Source organism: Ursus americanus, chromosome 5 (genome assembly GCF_024610735.1).
Source record: "Ursus americanus isolate L20-20 chromosome 5, mUrsAme1.1.p, whole genome shotgun sequence".
Classification (NCBI taxonomy): domain Eukaryota; kingdom Metazoa; phylum Chordata; class Mammalia; order Carnivora; family Ursidae; genus Ursus; species Ursus americanus.
In genome coordinates this window covers 31,092,368-31,114,548 of record NC_142131.1, presented here as the reverse complement: position 1 = coordinate 31,114,548, position 22,181 = coordinate 31,092,368, and the positions used below count along the sequence as shown (strand labels likewise).

The window sequence follows — 22,181 nt, the reverse complement described above, 5'->3', positions numbered from 1 at the left end:
TTGTACGGTCAGCCTCTTCCAGAGTGCAGCAGGCTGGACGGGTGACAGTGGAGAGTTTTCATGCCCTTTTCTGCTTGGGGGATCTGATGAGCAGTGGGACGCATATGGCAGGACAGGATTTTTCTTCATCTTGGGAGAGGACAGAGAATTAAATTCAAAGGAACCTCTCATGTTGAAGGGTCTGAGTTCAAAGAAGACACAGAACAGCAAAACAGCGGTACAAATCCCCTATGTACATAAGGTTGAAATAAGAGCAGTAAATTCATTATAGAATTTTTTTTAAAGACTGATGTTTTTCAAAAACTATCTGCTATGGATAAGACTTGAATTTATTAATAATTAACTTTACCCAGTTAGCAAAAATAATTAACAAATAACCTCTACAATGGAAGCTGAGAGGATTGCAAGTAATTTGGTTTACAATTCTAACAGATTACTTTTTCATTGTGATGTACATGGAACACCCCCCCCCCCTTTTTTTCTTTTGCTCCCAAGCTAGTTGAGAGCCACTGACGGCGGCCTGGGCACGCGTATGTCAGGAGGTGAGAAGTGTTCAAGCGGCGGCTCCCTAAGGCCAACAGAAGAGCCTTGTGCTAACAGCTGGATTGAGGAGGTAGAACTCAAGAGTGGGCTAATCCAGCGGTTCTCCTACTTGAGTGTGCAGCACACACACCCGAGGACCTGTCAGAACACAGACTGCTGGGCTTCCGTCCCCAGGGTTTTGGTTCCCTTGGTCTGGGCTGGGGCCAGGAAGTGAGCAGTTACGTGAATGCTGTAGCTGCGCTAACCATGTGGATTTCAGTAGGAGGTGCCTGGCATTCCTGCGAACGAGGGTATTAGAAAATTGTTTAATCAGAAGCACGCAGTTGGAAAACACCCACAGAGGGGCCGAGTACTGGTTAATAAGACTTAATTAGCATTGAGCCTGGAGATCGACTAATACAGTTAATACAACAACTAACCTACTAGGAAGTGTGGTGTTTGGACTTGGTGACACCTCCCCCACCCAAACAATAAAGTCTCTACGTTTTCAGTTTTAGCAGCCTATTCCCCTCACTCCTAACTCTCCTACCCCTTGATCCCTGCTCGCTCTCTGAAAGGGCCAATAAAGAGTTGGGGGGAAAGGAAAAGAAACAGACAAGTCTATTTTTAAAGGTTTACAACTACCACTATCTACTCACCAGCCTCACCTCACTGACCTTGTAGCCCTAAAGTTTGACTTCTTCGTAGTTTTAACTTCTCTGGATTGCAGCCCCAGAGCAAGATTACTCAGGCAACAAGCTGATTCCACAGACCATTCAAGTTGCTTAATTCTGAAGGCCGTTGTCAGGAGCGTAAAGGGCGAAGGGCCGTGTGCCAGCTGCCAACACAGAATAGTACCTCATGTGTTTTGTTGAGGAAACTTAGCAAGAAAGCACAAGGAAGTAATCAAATGACAAGGGCTGTAGTCACCTACCCTATGTTGATTATGGAACTCCTTTGCTTTCCTCTCACTTGAAATTTGAAATGGTCAAAAGGGTTTAGTGGATGGGGTGGGGATAGGAGACAGGTGAGGAAGCAATTCTCAGTCTCCATTTTCAAATTATCTGGGATTGCATGGTAGAAGCGTTGGACACAAGCAAATCCAGAGTACTGTTAGCTCTAAATACTGTGATAGAACCACCTCCCTTCCCAGCTTTCTCCTGCCCCTGAAGCTCACAAAGGAGGTGAAACACAGGAACCCCTTCCTCCCTGCCCATTTCACTGTCTGGACTTGGGCTGTAGCCTCACAGGGCTCTTAGAGTAAACCCGTCGAGTTTTAATGCACTGCCTGCCTTAGTCTTTTCTGATCTAGGGTGTATATAACTTGTGAGAGTTCTACCTCATTCTTAAACCTTTATTGCTCCTAAGAGCAAAATACGCTCAGATCTCTACGGAGCAGCCCACTCACCTTTGGCCACCTGGATGCTCTCACCCACACTACAGTCCTTGGTAAGTAGCCAAAGCTGAAAGTTGGCTTGCGGGGATAGCCTGGATAATTGTAATTGTAAATGGAAAGCTCTTGGGGAAAGCCCACCTTTTAACTTGTTTAGGACAGTGCCTACCTAGGCCAGTAGATAACAAACCTTGACCACCATCACAAAAAGTTTGGACACATTATCTCCAATAAATGTGTATTTCTTGATAATTTGAATTATGTACATTGTCAAAGGACTAAAATGGTAAAAAATATATACCAATAAAAACTGGAGATCTTTTCTGTATTCTAGTGGTAAATCTTGCCCACATTTTCCTCCAGACTGAATGGAGGTCTCTTGAAGACAGGGATGGGACCATGCCTTCTCTTGTTCCTTTAGTACAGTACCTTACATTGAAAGGTCCTCAATGCTGTTGAATGGCTGACACAGTTAAGTAAAATCAGGACTTATTCCAAAGAAAAAATAGTAGTCATTCACAGGGGAAGAGACGGCAGTGTGAAGGGAGTTGGGAATTCAGAGACCTCCATTCCAGTCGTGGCTCTGCTGCTAACTGGTGGGAATAGTTACTTGCTTCATGTCTCTTCCTCTTTTCCTTATTTGTGAAACAAGACAGTTGCATTAGTGGTTTCTAAGGCCTTATCTAGCTCTACGTAGTCTATGAAATGCTGTATTTAGGCTCTTCTGTATACACAATCATTCTATTACCCAGTGATGGGAACAGGAGGTATTTTGTCAGTGGTTGTGGAATGGATCTCATGTCTGTTTAGTTTAGGGAACAGCCTAGTAGCTTCTGCAGAACACCATAGGGGAATGGGCAGCGGCAGCTTAAGCTAGCCAGTGGTCTCCCTTTTCATGATGTGTCAGCAGCCGCTCACCCCTGTGGGCTGCCACACCGGCTCTGCGATTCCTTGCACATCTGCTACCATCCCTGGCTGGGAGAGCGGGATGGCTCCCTAAAGTTTACATCTTAGGGGAAAAGAAGATAGTGGCGTCCCTCTTCCTGGGTTTGCTCCTTTTGTACGTGACATACCCTTCTTGGGCAGCTTTACCCCCTCCTCCATTTATCCCTTGTTTTCAAATACACACTTTTTGTTGACGTTAAAAATCCTCTGCCCCTCTCAGCTCCATTTATTGTCCTACAACCTATCCATCTCTTCTTTCTCACTGCTTATTTACTGCCTCAAACATACATTCTATTGAAACTGCTGATTTTGGGGGTGGGGTGGGGCTGTGTTCTGAGGCTTATAAGCCAGTGGGGCTGATAAGCTGGAGTCTAGCTTATTAGCAAGCTGTTAGACTAACACAACAATGTCACAGTAGTTCTAGAATCCAACTCTGGAGGGAGAAAAGCACCACTGAACTGAAGAGGGAGAGTTGAAGGGGCTGGGATAATTAAGGTCAGAAATTGGAACCCTGAAGTAGGTTTTGAATGTTGACTGCAGGGAGGAGAGAGAAGTTCCTTAGAAAGTAACTTGCTTCTGATTGCTGCAGACATGGAGGAAATCCACCTGACTGGGGTGATGCATTTGTAGAGGGGACCGAGGCGAGTCACGCTGGTAAGGCAGACAAGGTGCGGCCAAACTCTTACAAGATAGCTTTGATAACAGACTGAAGTCAGGGGATGTGGACTCTGTTCTAGAGAGAACGGCGCTGGTAAAACATTTAAAAGCAGAGGCATTATGTATTACAGGATAATTTGATAGTGGCGGAGGAAAGAACTGATAGTAAACAGAAAGGCAAAGACGTCACTGAGGAGACTCCCTACGTGAATTCTCCGGCTTGGAACTCTTTCCCATTCAGCTGATACTGTATACACAGGGGAGTGACTGCCGCCTATTCCAGTTTGAAGCACAATGTTATCACTTCCATTTCTCCAGTTTTAAAAACTCGTTATTTCCCCTCCCCATTTCTGACGCTGGCATGAGAATTATTTACAGGTACAAATGACATTAACAATCGACTTAATTCCACATCCAAACAAAACCAGGCACCAAGCCCCATTGATTTTTCTTAGATGTGTCAAACAGTGATGTTCCCAAAAAAGCCCTTCCGTGCTGGTAGAAAGAATCAAGTCCAACTATTTCACACGGCCTTCGGTTTTTCCCATGAACTGCCTCTGCCTCTCTTCCTTGTTTTCTCCCTTACTGGACATAACACCTGCAGGCAAAACGGTGGACAGGCCAAGTAACTTACAGTTTGGCCCTAAGCCCCAAAATGTTTGCCTCTTGTCATTCAGCTCAGAAGACAATACCTAGTCTGTCTGTGGTGGACTAAATAATTCCTGACATTTGCAGAGTGCTTTAAAGTTTTCAAAAAACTGTAAATATATTATCTCACTCTTCCCCAAACAACCCCGTCATGTAGGTGATTTTGTATCCCTCTACAGAAGAGATTCAGACATTGAAACAACTTGGCAAGATCAAAACTGTTCGAGAGAGCCTGAAAAACTCAAGTCTTCTGTCTTCTAAGCCATTCCTTTAAACACATGGTATTCAGAACCTGATGAGAAATTCACTTAGAAATAACAAACTCTACTGGATTTTAGGAAAGAAAAGTGAAAAATCACAAACCACAAATTAAATAGTTTTAAATTAAAGTGAATAATTAGGGGCACCTGGGTGGCTCAGTTGGTTAGGTGTCTGCCTTCGGCTCAGGTCATGATCTCAGGATCTTGGGATCAAGCCCCACATCAGGCTCCCTCTCTATCCCTCCTCCCTGCTTGTGCTCTCTCTTTCGTAACTGAATAAATCTTTAAAAAAAAATAAAGTGAATAATTGGACAACAGTTTACCAATTTGGTGCTATCAACATGGACAGAAGTTGGTGGACTTGTTAAAACACAGCAACAACCCATGTCCCACCTAACTTGAGAACACAGCTGAGAACCAAGAATCAAAAACAGAAACACTTTTGCATATCTTAATTGTGGCTAAATAGATCATTCAATACATCTTACTCAAATGCTCCTGATTACAAAGCCTATTTCCTCTTAGTTTAGATACATTCCTAAGAAACTTGGTTATGACAAAAACAACATAGGCCAGACGTTCTGTTCATTGTTATCTCCAGTCCTGTGACACTGTGTGGCATGCAGTAGACGCTCAATAAATATTTGCTCCGGGAGTTGTTTTGAGTGCTGGAGAATTAATGCTATCTATACACATGGCTAGAATGGCTTGGATGTTGACTGTATCCTAATGCAGCTGCTGCACACAGATTCCCCTCTGCTGGACCCCGTTCCCACTTCGGCTTCCCAATCCCAAGGAAGAGTGCTGTGAAACCACCACAGTAAACGGACTGGAAGGGGATCTACAGCTTGCTTTAGTTGCTACCTCAGTGGTCATTTTGCAGCAGCAGGTGGTTCACAAAGCAATGATAGCTATGTTGGAGGTCATCCTTGGATTGAAAAATTCAATAAAAGAACCTCCTAGGGCTTGTTGGTGGGTTTGTTTTTTTACTGATAGAGTTCCCTGTCTTACCCCTCTGAGCTAGAGGAGAGGAAGGCAGTTAAGGCATTTAATGATGGTCAAATTTATTCTTTAACATAAAATTTATACGTCTGGTGGGATTTTATGACACATAGGTATTTGGGATTTTTGTGAAACCAATAATGAAGTATGTTAAGATCCATATCCCCAAAAGGATGTCAGTCTTTCTAGTCTGACAAACCCAGTACTCTAGATATTAAATACCTACGGCAGTAAAAATCAGCAGAATCTAATGCAAAGAAAAGACTCTGGAGTCTCTCAGTGCGCCTGGAACCCTGCCTGGCCTGATTCCTCATGGTAAAATAGAGTTGGTCCCACCACCAACCAGCAGCCGCAGCACTGTAAGGGAAAAAGTTCATTAAAAGGCAGGAATGGTGCATGCATGGTACAGACACTTACTGGAGATGTCCTCATTCAGCACGGCAACGATCATAAAACCTGGGTAAAAAAATCCTGGCTGGACATCTTTTAGTATGCTTGAAACTGTTAACATATGTTCTAGTACTAAACTTCTTGAATTCTGTGGAAGAGAGTGAAGAGGCCAAAAAGTAACTTTATATTTAAGGCTATCCAAAGTATACAGACATGGAAGGTTCATAGAAAATTTGTTCTAATGGGTAAACAATGCAAATGCTAACAAAATGAGTCCTGTTGTAATCTAGTTCAAACAATGGCAAAATCTAGAAGATGCCATAAAACCAACTCAATCTGAAATAGCTAGTTAGAACTATGCTTATTTGCAGGTTATATTTCAGGTCCAGCCTAAGGCAAAAAGTGCATGTACTTAAAATCACTCTTTAAAAACTTACAAGTGTGCCATGAGGACCACGTACTATTTGTAAGTATCACATTAAAAAAAGTTCAACACAATAGCCAGATTTTCTCTGCAGCACCCCACCAGATTAAGCAGTCAGCTTATGTTTAGGTCATGTCTTTTAAGATGGCATGTATCTTTGAACACTAGGATAGAATATGCTCAGTGCCTTTCAGTATAACCCATGGAGGAACCCACTGCCTGAGTGAACTGCAAATCCACACTTCGTGTCTTGGGGTTGTTCTAGAGCAACCCCTAAGCTCTAGAATGTTCTAGAGCATTCCCTAAGTGTAACAAGTGGAGTGGGCCACATTATTTAAATAAATAAATGAGAGATGATTTATTTCTAAGTACACGTAGTGGAATTGTAAGTGTGCACGACTGGTACCGTGCTTTCATTTTAGAAATACCCAGGGGAGCCTGGGTGGCTCAGCTGATTAAAGTCTGCCTTCGAATATGGTCATTAGTAGGACTTCAGAGAATTTGCATATATTGCCTGAAAATATAAACTTTATCTTTCTCTTCTCTTTTTCTCCCCAAATAACACCATATCTAGGCTAAGAGCATTGTTTGTGTATACTACACTAAGTATTGGTTCTTGGAATAAATATGCTTTGAGGATGATGCTATTGTATAAGGTTTAGTAGAGAATCAATTGCTATGATATTCACAAAAAAAATAAATAAATAAAGTCTGCCTTCGGCTCGGGTCGTGATCCCGGGGTCCTGGGATCAAGTCCCGCGTCGGGCTCCTTGCTCAGTGGGGAGTCTGCTTCTCCCTCTGCCCCCCCCACAACTGCTCATGTGCATACTCTCTCTAATAAATAAAAATTTAAAAAGAAAAAAAGAAATACCCAACTGCATATGGCTTTACTTTCTAGCAATTTGAAAAAAACTTCAGACCAGCTTCCGTAGTAAGAAATTCATTTCACACTGTATTCCACAACACACGTGTGTGTGCGTGTATGCATACATTTATACATATATATGCATATATATGTACATATATATGTGAAGATTCACAAAATATGAAAATAGTCACATGCTATGTACTTGATCTATTCCATTCTGTTCTATTTTGTTTAAAAAAAAATTACATTGTTTTCTTGATCCTTAACTGGGTTACAACTCATAGTTTAAAAACTACTGAAGTCGAGTTATTTTAAGCTCTTAATGACTCAGAATTATGCAGGCAGTATCTTGGGGTTAAGGAAAACAAGCAAGCAAGTACATTTGTCCATAATATTTTAATACTTTTCCACTTTTAAATACTGGTTTTAATTTTGTGATTGTAACATGGAAGATCCAACTTTATTATTTTTTAAAAACATCATCAGGATCATAAAGCTATTATAGAATAGTTACACTCTACACACTCCCAAGGTACTTTAAAATGATTATGTTTTGAGTCTGTAGATGAACAATGACGGTAATCCAAATACATTGTCTGTACAACTCGGGCTAAATACTGGTGAAAGTGTTAAATTGGACAAACAATTGATAAGCTTAAAGATAACCAGCACAATTTCACAAGAGAACCAGCTCAGCCCAACTAAAATTTTCTTAATAGCAGCTGACACTGATGTTGTACAGGGGTATAAATTAGCCGATGAAACTGAACAAGTGGAAAACCTGTTTTCCTTTCCCTTATTTTCTATTCTTACACCTCTCTCCCAGCCATCCCCTCCTTGGTCTGGCTGCCTTTGTGGCGATCCCAAACCAAGAGCTGCTGTGATCACCCTCCACCTCAAAATCAGGAGTCCTTAATTCCAAGAGAAACACTGTGCTCTCTCGTCCTGTACAGTGGGCACGCAGGGACACACCCATCATGACCAATATTTTTCAAGTTTCCATCACAGTACAAAAGAGTGAGTAGAAAGGGGAGTAAAAGGACAATTTTTTTGTTTTGTTTCTGCTTGGGGAAGAGAAGTAAGAAATCACTGTGTTTGGGAAAACATCATGTCCATTCAGACACTGCCTAGGAATTAGTCATACAGATATAATCCTAGAGGGTCCATATATTGTTTAAAATGGCTAGTACCTCTCCAAATTTTGACCTCTTTAAAACTTTTTTTGTATTCCCCAACTGATTTCTAAATCTGATTGGATGGGATTAACTCTAGTGAAGTACCTGTACAGTTATCTAAAGGTAAACGTGTCTTTTTCTTCTTTTTTAAATACAAATATTTTTAGTGTAATCATTTCATTTACAGAATTGCAAAAGTGTATCATTAACATTTAGTGCAAATGCAACTAACGGTAATTAGATTTAGACACTGCTTTGTAAGTGTTCCATACCTTCGTAAAATGAAGCTATTCAATTTGCTTATGAAAGTTACTTGTCTGTGTTCATGACAGTTACCAGACATGGCAAACAGAGAAACATTTATAGTGGGCGTGGAGAATTTTTTTGAAGATTCCCATCAGTGGCTATGGTGAATAACCTCCCCCCCAACCCTCCCATATCCCATCCCAACCCCACAGCTGATTGTAAAATAAAATACACATTTGAGGTATAAACTTTTCTTTTTTAAACATCACAATATAAAATGTTAACTGGTGATGTAGTAAACTCATATGATAATTTGTCTTATTTGCCTTACTAGAATTACCACCATATAGGCACTTTTCCACACAAATTATGAACAGCGTTTTTGTGTAATAAGGCATATTCCATGCACATCATTTAGAGAAAGGTAAATTAAAAAATAGAAAAGATTTATGGAGCATGAAATCTGCGTGCATGTAATATAAGCATATGTTTTATATGTATTTTTCTCTCTGTACAGAATAAATACCACTATATCTGATGCAAGTAATTCACTTCCAGGATTGTGCATATTAAGTGACCAGACTAATCCCATCATTAAATTATCACCTTGCATTCATCATTAAGACTCCATCACCATATATGAAATATATACAGGACATGTTCCAAGTGACATGACTTTCCGCTTTACAAAATGGGTCTGATTTTCGTGTTTCTACAGAGATGAACAAGTCAGCAAAGCATCTACAAAATGCCTCTGACATATGTAAGCACATTTGTGTATAAACACAATGAAGATTTAGAAGTGGGCAGTCATTTCTACTTCAGTGAGTACCATTCCTTGCCTCAACTCCATGCTTCAAGGTATTTCACAGACGCCTAAAACTAAAGAAGGTATTTTACGTTTAAGTTCTTACAGCAACTAAGGGAAGAATTTCAGTTTGAATCACATGGAATCCTTTACTGCTCTGCTGAAAATTCTGAGCAAGAGGCAAACAGGAGCACTGCTCACGTTTTCGATGCAGATCTTGCAACACAGCCTTTAAATGGACCCAAATTAGAAGAACTAACAAACATGCCTGTTAATGAATACCAGAGACACTGAATCAAATGCCAGACCCAGACAGCCTGATTTGCCTTAACAAGAAATACCGTATATCTTCTTACCAATTTCAAGAAAACATGAGCTCATTTTATCCTTACCATTGTACCAGAAAGTAGTTTATACCCACAAGATTTGTATGTTTCTGTTTGGAGGCAGGCAGAACCAATTGAGGAATTACCAAATTGTGTTTGTAAACAAACTGAAAAAAATCTGCAGCACACAGTACACAACTAAAAATACAATAGAAATATAAAGATACCTGGGGGAAAAATAAAGCTTTTCACTCTTTCTCCATCAGAACCAAGGTTCTTCATAGGAGTAAGACTATAGAAAAGGCAAAATCACAGGTTATTGACAGCCCTCAGTTATTAAGAGACACTTTACGTAACAACATGAATCGTTATAGAAATCAGCAGCAATGAATTCTATGATTATACAAAGCAAAAAAGTCAAAAAATTCTGAACACAGATTTAACCACAGGCCTGAAAAAAGAGCCCCATCCAGATATCTGGTGCACAGAAAGCACACGCCCCATGTGCATTCAACTTTTGTGCTTTTCTTTTGTGCACAAAACCTGATACAAATGAGGATCTTAGGCCGGACCATTGTAAATTAAAAATTCTGAAAAAGTTTCCAAAAATTAAAGCATCAATTCCTAGTTGTGATTCAAAGTTGATTTTTTTTCTCTTCTAGGAGCAAGCAAATAAAAATATAGCCATATACATGTAATTTTACATGTATTTATAGTTATATGCTGAGCGAGGAGATCTAGCAGGAGACAGCTAGTGTTAGATGTTCACCTTTGCTATTGCAATATTTCTTCATTTCTGTACACAAGGCCAGGGTGTTGGGCCACAGACAAGGCTATAGATCCTATGTTCCAGCTTAGAGCATTCAATTTTGTTTTTTATTTTTTCCTCCAACATGGAATGTCACACAGCCTTGCTTCAGTCACTGCAGGAAAGAAAACAAGTAAAAAGATTAAGCAATATATTATTACTAACAGCTGTAAGACTACCCAAACAGGTTTCTCCTACCCTCTGAATTCATGGAATGCACAGATCTCTATTAGAAATTTATGCTTTAAAGATTTTCACCTTTAAAAATATAAAATTATTAACCTTACGTATTTGAAATTTATCTCATCAGCAAGAAATAGAAAGCCTAAGGAATGTTTTGAGAGCCAGGAAAAAAAGGAAATACACCATAGATAAATAAGCAAAGAGGGAATCAACCAGAAGTCTCTGGATTTGTACCCCCCAAACCAGCATTTCCTTCTTCTTAGTCTTTAATACAAATTATGCTATACAATACCATTTATCAAGAATTTGCAAGTTTTATTTAAGCCCTGGGAAAGAGATCTGTCTTATCTTAAACAACCATACTCAGACATTGTCACGTGAGTTTAAGAGTTCTGACTATGAGGGGCACCTGGGTGGCTCAGTCGGTTAAGTGTCTGACTTTTAATTTCGGTTCTGGTCGTGATCTCAGGGTAATGAGATCAAGCCCTGCATCGGGCTCTGCAGTGAGCGTGGAGTCTGCTTAAGATTCTCTCTCCCCTCACCCCCCACTCTATGCTAGGATCTACTTCATACATATATCTTTCCAAACATTATGAAACAAATATTACTATAGGTAAACAAAGATTTTTCACCATGTGTTAAGGTTTGAAGTTGGTTCTTTGTCAGGAAGAAGCTCAAATGGACTCATGGCTAGAGCTAACTTTTGGGCCAGTACATCTTTTCAGGTCTCTCTTTACATACACTCACATACGTCCACAAACAATGTTTCCTCCTTCTTCTGAGTTGAATTTCAATCCCCTCCCTTCCAGGTCCTGTGTGCATAGGTATGCGTGCGCACACACAGACATACGCAGACTCACACAGACATACAGTCAATAAAACAATGCCCCAAATCCAACAGTTCTGAGGCAAATACTGTTAATAATATTAGCATGTATTTTTCAAATGCTTAAGAAAATTATTCTTCTTTTTGAACACAGTTGAGAGCATGTTCTATTTATAACTGCATTTTGATTTCTTTTGCTTAATACATAGTTATATTTTCTGCCCTGCTTATCAGCAAGGCTCAGGGTAGAGGTGAAGAAGAGAGAAAGCAGATTACAGCTGCACATCTGGTCTTGATTAGAGCAAAGAGCATGCTTTCGACATCTTAAGGCTGTGGGGAGAGATATCCAGGTAAGTCAGGTGACAAGCCTGACGCCATCATGTGGCATCATGTTTCTGGTTTATTTGAGATAACAGTGCAGAGACAAAACCAGCAAATTTCCTGTCCAGATCTAGCCATAACAATTCTAAAGTACAAGATATTCTAAAAATAGCACATTTATGCAGTGCACACTTATGCTGGAAGAGAGAGTCTCTCGAAGGTCAGTTTGTATCCCAAAACATGAACCATTCAGATAAGACCAGAATCTGTTTAACATTTTTAGGTAAGCTTTTTCCTGGGAAAAGGTAAGTATCTGTGACATCACTGCAACAACTCTTGTATTAGTATCTAACAATAAATTTAGCCTTTGAGGTTTTTTTGTTTTTCTTCTAGTTTTTTAAGAAAGGCATACCAAAAACAGCATCAGAAACCAGAATTGGTTAAAAATATCAGTCATTATTTAATTACTGAATGTATTACTTTTATCTAAGGAAAGTGACCCAAGAATATACATTTCTCAGCCAATAATTTAATATTCAATATAGGTGAGAATGAGAGGACGTTCATATATACTTGTGGCTTATGAATTATACTTTGCAATCTCTAATCAAAAATTTAAACGTTAACACATACTGAGAGTTCACAGCTATAGAATTATACAAATTGTTCTCAAATGGACCAAAAAATGTTCAAACTATTCATAGTAAGAGAAATACAATAAAAACTACACTGAGAGAGTATTTTTTACTTATCAAGGTGGGAACAATCCAAGTTCTATTTCATACATTGTATGAGAGGGTACAGGGAAACAGGCACTACGATACGCTATTGCTGGTGAGACGGTACGTTAATACGTCCTCTCAGGGGGCAATACCTAAATTATACATGCACAGACCCCCTAAAGGTGCTGGCAGTGTCATATCTAGTAATTTATCCCACATATCAACTTGCAGGTGGATAGAATTATAACCTGGTCTAGCAAAAACTGGAAACAACTTCAATGTCTAGCAAGGACTGGTTAGATAAATTATGCACATCCATACGATGGGATACTGTATAGCCGCAAAAAAATGAGGGAGGCCCATAGTATTATGTAAAGACCTTTACAGTAAAGCAAGTGCAAAAACAAGATGCAGAACAGTGTGTTTTCTTGAAGAACAACAAAAAAGTGTATGTGTGGATGAATACATGTGTATTTGCTTATTTAGGCATACAAAATTCTCTGGAAAGATACATAAGAAACTAGTTACAGCAGTTATGCCCTTTGATTTGGGGCTGGAAGGAGGGCTTAACTGGGTGAGTAGGGGCAAGGATAAATTTCACTGTTTATCTTTTCAGACTATGAACCATGTTATTAACACAGCCTGGGATCCAGTCCTGCATCGGGCTCCCTGCTCAGTGGGGAGTCTGCTCCTCCCTCACCCCCGCCCCTGCCCCACCCTGCTCCTGCACGCTCTCTCTCCATCTCCCAAATAAATAAATAAAATCTTTATTAAAAAAATTAAACATTCCAGCTCTTTCTGCAAAGACGTTCAGCGCATATTTGGCAGTCAAAATATTGAACCAATCCAGACATTAACGTGGGACTGGCTAACATATTCTGCAACACTGATATAACAGATTTTAAAGAAATGAGATAGTTTTATATGTCTCATGTCTTTCTATGCAATAACAGTCAAGATATATTGTTAGGTAGAAAAAGCAAACTGCAAAACAGCAAGAATAGAATAAATGCATTTTTAAAAAATAATAATGAATGTCACTCACAACATACATACAGAAGTAAGGAAGAATAAACAATGAACCTAAAGTAATTTCTGGGAAGGGAAAAATATGGGCAATTTGTCCTTCTGGAATTCTATGGCTCCATAAATGTTAACATCTCTTTGCATAAGTGGATACTATCTAACATATGCAGAAAAAACATGTTTTAAAGGCTAAAAACTACAACTACAACTCTGGGAACATCATAAAAAGAAACTACTTCCAACAATTAACTAAATTTTAATATCTGCAAGGTCATATTAGTCAAAGTTTTTTAAAAAGGATAATATATATCTTCCAGTACCTGTTAATACTAGAACAAAATGGGCTTTCCTGCAGTTTTTTCTTGGACATAAGAAGTAAAACGTTTTAGAAACTTTGGATACTCTCGCTTTGCCACTGCCCTTAACACTGAGGCTGGTGCCCATCCTCCAGGGTTCACTGCAAGAAAAAGGAAAATTAAAACCTGTTAAGATACAATTCTTCAAATGTATGTGAAGTGCTCATTTTGTTTCTTTGCTTTTAAAAAATTTCTCACATTGGAATAGTCAACATCTCTTAAAATTCTGACCTGACCATTAATTCCTTCATGCTAACCACCAGACAAGAACACACAGCAAATAAGAAAGCATTTATTACCTGTCTAAAATGTTCCTGGCTCCCTAAATTATATGCAAATATTAATAGAGCACCATTTTAGGTTATGCTAGATTTGTCAAACGCTACTATAATCAAATAATACCTCATTCAGGCATAACTGTCTCTTTAAATGTAGTAGCAGTTATGTCCCTGCATGAAGAAGGTTTGAGGATTTGATTAGAGGGACTCCAGTGACTCCTGCAGGTGGGAAATGGATGTAGTAAGAAACCTAACAGGCAATGATTCAGAAAACAAAAAAGCTGACAATGAGAAAAAGAACTGTTAACTTCCTTAATTACTATTGCTTATACTCCTAATTACACATATATTTTATTAGACAAATATATAATAAGAAGCTTCTTAAAGCCAAGCACATGTGAAAGTGATCTAGAGATGAAGTATTAAAATTTATCTACCTAGGGGCGCCTGGGTGGCACAGTGGTTAAGCATCTGCCTTCGGCTCAGGGCGTGATCCCGGCATTATGGGATCGAGCCCCACATCAGGCTCCTCCACTATGAGCCTGCTTCTTCCTCTCCCACTCCCCCTGCTTGTGTTCCCTCTCTCGCTGGCTGTCTCTATCTCTATCGAATAAATAAATAAAATCTTTAAAAAAAAAATTTATCTACCTAGCCCTGGCCTCAGAAATTATGATAGAGTAGTTCCGGGGTGAAATTCAGACAGGTTATTTTCAAAGTTTCCTGATAATTCTAATACACATCTCTCCAAATTAAAAATCACTAATCTAAATGATAAAAAAATTAAAAAGGCATTTAGATCATAGTAAGAAAATCTAGGAGATGCCTGGCTGGCTCCGTTAGAAGAGCATGTGACTCTTGATCTCAGGGTTGTGAGTTCAAGCCCCACTTGGGTGTAGAGATTACGTAAAATAATAGTAAAAAAAAAAAAAGAAAGAAAAGAAAGTGTGTAGCAAAAGAAACCCTGAAATACATACCATTAGCTACATATGTAATCTTGCATAGAATGTTGTCCCTGCTGATCTCCTGGTTTCCCTCTGGTGGGCTTACCAAGGTTTGACAAATCATAGCAATATTTATTTTGGCACGGACACATCGATTGTTTAGCTGCCAACAAATAACAAAAACAAAATATCAATATTGTAGATGCCTAGTATTTCATAATCCTTACTGGTCTAATAGTACATTAGGGTATCCAAAACCACAGCTCATCAACATCTCCAATAAAATTTTATAAGGACCAATAAATAACACATGCCGAGCTGCTATGACATCAGGAATGATTCTCCCTCCTCTTAAGCAGTGGATGGACCTAAATGGAGACAGAAACCACAGAGGTTTTGCTAGCAGTTGATCATGGCTTGAGAGGGAACTGTGGAAAGCAGCCTTCCATTATCTACCCCTTCGGTTCTGTTTCCTCTAACCTCTGCAGGAAAGGCAAACAGCCCTTGCTGGGTGTTCACAGCCATGACTGCTGCCCTTGGGTAACACATGGGCTATACTGTTCCAAGGAGCCAATACGACATAAAACAAAACCTAAGAAATGTTATCAGGTAAGTATCTGTGTGTGTCTCACTCTTGCTCCGCACTGTGTGTTCAGCTTTATACTGCACAACTATACACATTTATACAAGTGCACTTACAGGAGCACTGTCATGATCCACAGAAAAATTACACACTATCCAGGTTTCAGGGTCATTTTCAGTCAAGGCTGGTATCTTTCGAATGGCAGAAAGATATAATACATCTCGCTGAGAAGCAGGCCACACTCTCTGTGGAGGAAGTAAAAATCTTTTGAAAATAATAAACTACTTTTAAATTCATATGTAATATGGAACTAACAGAGAAACATATGTAAAACCCCTAAGTATCTTAGGCAAAGGTAAAATCTGTCAAATTTTAAATGGAAAGCATCTGAAAGTACCAGAGAAGGATTAATTATGAACAATGAATTAATGGCTTTGCAAATAATAGCATCAAAGGAATAATCTATTTTTTTAAAACGGTGGTTATATGTAACAAAAATTTTTGCCATTTAAAGCATTTTTAAGTGACATTACATTCATAATATTATGTAAGTATCACCACTATTTCCAAAATTTTTTATCATCCCAAACAGAAACTCTGTACTCAGGAAGCAATTAACTCCCCATTACCCGCTCCCAAGTCCCTGGTACTGTTCTGCTTCTAGGTACAGTATTAACCTCTGTTTAGAGTGTTCAGAGACCTAAAAGCTAAGATTTCAGTGTAAGAAGACTGCTCCTTTGATACACCATTATCACATCTGAAGAACACCAAATCAATTAGACTGCATGCACCTTTCAACTTTATGGTATGCAAGGAAACATACCATGTTGGAATGATATGGAAATGAGATCCCTGAAAACTGAGACTATGTACTTTTAAATGAGAGAAAATATTTGCAATGACTTTCCTAATTGTTGAGTATAATAAATAGCCAAGAACAGTGTCAATACAACACAAATAATTTGGAAATGAAATGGTTCATGTTTTAAAGATGCTAAATTTCAAAAATAGATGAAAACAAGTGCTGAGCAAATCTATGTGAAGCCAATAATAAAGGAAAATTTGGTTGTGTTAGAACTAATTGAATGCAAATCCACAAGGATGAGGATAAGATGAAAATTTAAAGAATGAGAATGACTTAAATATCAGGAAAGAAGTAGCCCTCTTTAAGATCAGACTATAAAAGAAGCCAAATTTAAAAGGAAAGTTGTATAGCATTACTGAATTTTGTTGAAAAAAATTATGCCAAGACAATTTGTTTATTCACTTATAACTTAAATTTTATTACATTTAAGAGACATTATTTTAATAGTTTTTAGTTTTATTTTTCAAAAAGTGATCGTAATACAACCTATATAAATTCCTCCCTCCATCTACTATTTATGAAGTGAAATATTTTCAGCAGATTGTTTTCCAAGATCAACTATCCTCAGATTCTAAGATTCTTCTGACTCTAAATTATTGGTCATTTCTATTCATTCCAAATTATAAAGCAATTAATTGGTATTTTTAACATTTACTAAATTTTAAGCTTCCCTTAGACGCCCCAAATCTGTATGCTGAAGCAGAATCTTCATTGTTATGTATTTCTTTTTTAATTGAAGTAAAGTTGACCTAAAATGTATTTTTTACACATTTCTTGAGCAGCTACCATGTAAAATCAAGCCTAGCTCAAAATCATTATATACAAGATGCCTCACATGACTGAACTGAGTTCAAGAAATACATAACAAACCCACAATATTGTCATATATTCAGCTCAATTAAAAAGTCATTTAAAGGAGAGAAAAATGAAGTACCTACTGAATTATTGTATTTCTTATATAACATACAGTATTACATTGAATGGATCTTTCCAAAATTATAGTTCCTTTTTATTATCTTCCTTTTTTTAACTGAATGTTACATTAGGTTCAGGGTACAACATACTGATTTGACAATCTGATACATTACTCCGGGCTTATCACAGTAAGTGTAGTCACCATCTGTTACTGTAGCCTTATTACAGTATTAGTGACTAATGCTGTACTTTTCACCTCTGTTACTTATTTATTTTATAACTGGAAGCTTGTGCCTTTTAACTCCCTTCATTTATTTTGCCCATCCTCCCATGTACCACCCCTGTTTATTGTTCTTTACACAAAATATTATTTGGCAATGTTCAGGGAACAGAGCAGAATAAGGTAAGAGAAATGTTAGTTCTTCTATTTTAAATATCTAGAATAGCAGAGGAAGAGATGAAGTAAAAGTCAAATGAAAGTGAACCTATTTAAATGACAATGTTTCCATATGCTCTGCTATATGACCAACTCCTTAACAGTTATGCTTAGCAATTTTCACTTGTTTTCAGATAAACCACTTAGATGACTTTCATATCTATCAGTCTTAACATATATTAGTAACATACTTTCCATTCCCCTTATTACTATGGTCACAGGAAACTATGATTCACTTTTGTATTTGGTAATAGTCACTCATCTCCTACAAAGACTAGATGCTACAAAAACATTTAACAGGATTTCAGTATTTTCTAAACTTTAAGTCCACATAACTAAACTGGAGATCTTTATCAAACACACTGTTCCTGGATATTCTCAGATTCTGCCTTAAAGGAGCTGATATCCTTTCAAATATGTGATATTCATGCATCATTAGTAAAGTCTTTGGATTTTTTATGGCGTATAATTTCCTGCCAAATTTTACTTTAGGGAATTTCTATGTCTCAGTTTGAACTACAGTGAAATCCCTTTGGGATGAAGAGATCTTTACCTTGTGCGTTTGATAAATGATGATTGCATTATCAGCTAATGTTTCCACCACATGAAAGTTTTCTATAGTTGCTGAAATGAAGAGAAAATATTAGTAGCCAAAAAGATACATTATTTCTTCCTAGAATGTGATTAACTCACTTATACTGATGGACCCTGTGATAACATGAGCAGAATTCTGCCCTATATTGGCTAAGTCCACAGGGAGGGAAGTTCATATTAGGGCTAGACAGTGGGCATGAGACCTGATCACAGGAAACCTCATTTTCTTTGGCCCAATATCCAGCTTCCACAACAAGAAAGCAATTCTAATCACACTGTGTTATTCAGACACAAGTTCCTATCTAATACTATGACCGTTTCCTGTAATCTCTAATTTACTGAAACTGAATAAACTGTTCTATATAGGCTTATGTGACTATATTTGTGAAAAAAGAACATCAAACTGTCATTGATAAACATCTTATGATGTTCAAAACTATCTGTATTTAAGAAATTTGGTTCCTAAGAGGAACATACACCCACACACACAACACACATACCCCAAGAATAACTCTAAACAGACCACAGCAGGTCTGTCCAGGGTTTACTAAGGGAACAACAGTCTGGGAAAGTAGATGATAAAACAGAAACCTTTAATTTTAGTTCTGGCCTTTCTACTAACTAGGCTCTGTGGCTTCTGACAATTCACTTAACCTATCTGAACTTTATTTTTTTACCTACCTATCAGGCAGGATTACTGAAGTACTGGATCAAATGCTGTAATATAGTTAGAACCATTTTGTACAGTGTTTTCACTGTACAAGCTCTATTTCACTGTAAAGCTCTATTTAAATGTAAGTTAAAAAAAAAAGTAAATGCAAGCTATTATCAGATTTTACATATATTTTCTACACTGACTTTTTAAACTGTAGATAACATGCAAAGACTGGGTTGGATTTGACATTATATTCAAAATAAAAACAAAATAATAATTATATTAAGATATATTAATAAATGGCAGCTTACTTTCCCAATCATTGCGAACATCAACATTCCAGAAGTAATTGCAGACCTCATGTCCTGTAACACCTTTCACCGCATGGGTAGCTTTCAAAGGATCCAGAACGATTCCGTTTTCTTCTACTTCCCTTCTATATACCTAAAGAGGATATATTTAAAAATCCAAATTTGAAAAATAAAAATCAAACTCCTAAAGTACAAACTTGAAAGCAGGCTTTTAAATTTTGCTGCTTTTTAGAATTTCATTTGTGAAAATCTATTTATGGAACATAAATATTCTGCTAAAAGAAAATTTAAAATCTCAAATTATTGACAACACATCAAAAATACTTAAAACTACAAATTTGGCGTAAACTTCAACAATGAACAACATGCATATGCAACAAACACCTAATTACACGAGTTGTTAAATTAAGCCTGGTTAGAACATCATCTCCTTAAGGACACTGATTTAAGACAGTTTTGTTCAATCTACATACCCCGCATCTAGAATAGTATCTGAAACATAGCAGGCTCTCAATTATTTGTTGAATCAATGAGTCAAAGCTAAAATGGCATGAAGATCTATGTTATCTTGCTTTTTATTTTTTATTTTTTTTGGAGAGAGAGAAAGAGAGAGCATGTGAGTGGAGGGGGGGGGGCGCAGAGGGAAAGGGAAAAAGAGAATTTTAAGCAGGCTCCACTCCCAGGGTAGAGCCCAACATAGGGCTTAATCTCCCGATCCTTGAGATCATGACCTGAGCCAAAATCAAGAGTTGGAGGTTTAACTAACTGAGCCTCCCAGGAGCCCCTATGCTATCTTTCTTTAAATACTGAAATTGTGTACCTAAAGTGCTAAGTAAAATTAATTATCTCAAAATTATAGTTCTGCTACTTTAGGAAGTTTTGCATTAAGTTATTTTGAGAAATGAATAATCATGTTACTGTAGCTCTCAATTTATGGAGTGCTTTATGGGTCCAGACACTGTTAGGCATTTCACATATAGTTTCTTTCTTAAAATCTGTCTCACCAAACTACTTTTCCCTACATGCTTATTTATTCATGTTATTGGGACTGCTATTTTCCCAGTCACCCAAACTGGAAACTTTAGACTTTTAAATCCTCCCCTCACACTCCACATAGCTCTTAAGCTTGTCATTAATCTTCTATAAGACATCCAACAGCTTGACTTTTATACTACTGGTTACTTCTTTTAGGTAGGCTTTCATCCCTGAGTACTTGATTCTCTTAGGTGGTATACTTGGTCTCTAGTTTCTTCCTTATCAGCTTAGTCTTCCTAAAATGTTACTTTGCACACAGTGGCTAAGCTACAGCTACAGAGAACTGACTATTCTCCTTGGTGGGCTATTTGATACTCTCCATAATCCAAGCCCTCTCTCTCTAAGATTGTGGACTGTAGGAACACTTATTCTCTATTTCTCATTCCACATGGAGGGACTTCTTCTAGACTATCACTCCTGGTTTCTCCTCATACCTTCACTTTCTCTTCCCTAGGGGGACAACAATGACATATCGGAATGTTGAGTACAGAATAAGGACTGGAAGGCTTGGCTCACCCCTTTTTCTACAGAGAGCATGTATCCTGGTTTTCTTCTGGGGCTTACTCTTGTGGCGAAGGCCTGTGATTATCTAGCTATGTCAGAAACGTTATGTTTAATTTTCAGGTAATGCATTAGCAAGACCTTGTCACTGCTGATCTAAAGCTGTATTCTCCAATCAGTTTATTAGATTTATAGTTAACATTTTGGTATTTCATCTGCTTGTTTCTTCTTATTTCTTAATTAGTTCCTGATTCAGGAGAAAAAGAAATTCCAATATCTGATATTGTATCTCTATTGCTAGAATAATCCTGGTCAACACAGTCTACGCAAAACTCCTGAATAAGAAGTTTGCTTTCAAGTTTTAGCTTGTGTTTATATTTTTTATCTAAAATACCCTTGCCTCACCTTTGTCACAATCTTGCTTCCATTTCCAGACATAGTTCAAATGCTTCTCCTCAGTATAAAACAATCTGTTTCAAATCACAGAGATCTTTCCTTTCCAATTTTCTCCACTACTCATCTGTGCTCTTCATTCAATACATTATCAGATAAAAACAAATAACAGTATCTTTAAATGTCAATTTCCTCCTTCCCCAATGAGAGTTTCAGGCTGGACAAAGTCTTATTAAACATCTCTTTATCTTTAGCATAATGCCTTGGGCATAAGGTATTCCAAAATTCAATGCAGCTGCTGTTTTGAATCCATCTCTAAATCTTATTCCTTGCTCTTATTCTCTGTCTCCTGTGTTTAAGGATGTGAACAAGATTAGCAGACCCATCTCCAAGTATTAAAAGAGGATGCAATTAGAAAAAGGGCAAGAAGTGAGGGATAGACAAAAAAGGGGAACAAAAGTGACATCTGGGTACAACATTTAGTATATTGAAAAATAAATTAAAGAGAAATACCCAAATAGAGCCATCAACTAATTATGACTTATTCATATCTAAACACCCAAATTTTATTTTTCCATGGCCCAGGCAAAAAAGAACGGTTTGTTCATAGATTTTTATTGTGATCCTAAAGAAACTGTGTAAACGCCAAAGTACATTTTACTTCCTAATATCTGGTGTTTCTTTGATCATATGTAGTAATTTGTTTAAAAGAAATTTTAAAATGCTACCCTCATTCACATCAATGCTTAGTAATGATAGTATGACTGT

General features: G+C 37.8%; 1 protein-coding gene across 3 annotated transcripts in view; it reads right to left on the bottom strand.

Annotated features, from left to right (window-relative positions):
• Positions 1-7,486: 7,486 nt before the first annotated feature.
• The window catches only part of CERT1 (ceramide transporter 1), a 98,583-nt gene continuing 83,888 nt past the window's right edge, over positions 7,487-22,181 (bottom strand). For all 3 annotated transcript variants that reach the window (XM_087862064.1, XM_045809737.2, XM_045809736.2), the window contains 6 exons: positions 19,485-19,617; positions 18,478-18,548; positions 15,825-15,953; positions 15,159-15,288; positions 13,871-14,007; positions 7,487-10,587 (listed from right to left, as the gene is read on the bottom strand). In XM_087862064.1, the coding sequence (XP_087718190.1) occupies positions 13,880-14,007; positions 15,159-15,288; positions 15,825-15,953; positions 18,478-18,548; positions 19,485-19,617 (591 nt within the window). In that variant the 3' untranslated portion in view covers positions 7,487-10,587; positions 13,871-13,879. The remainder of the gene's footprint in view (positions 10,588-13,870; positions 14,008-15,158; positions 15,289-15,824; positions 15,954-18,477; positions 18,549-19,484; positions 19,618-22,181) is intronic.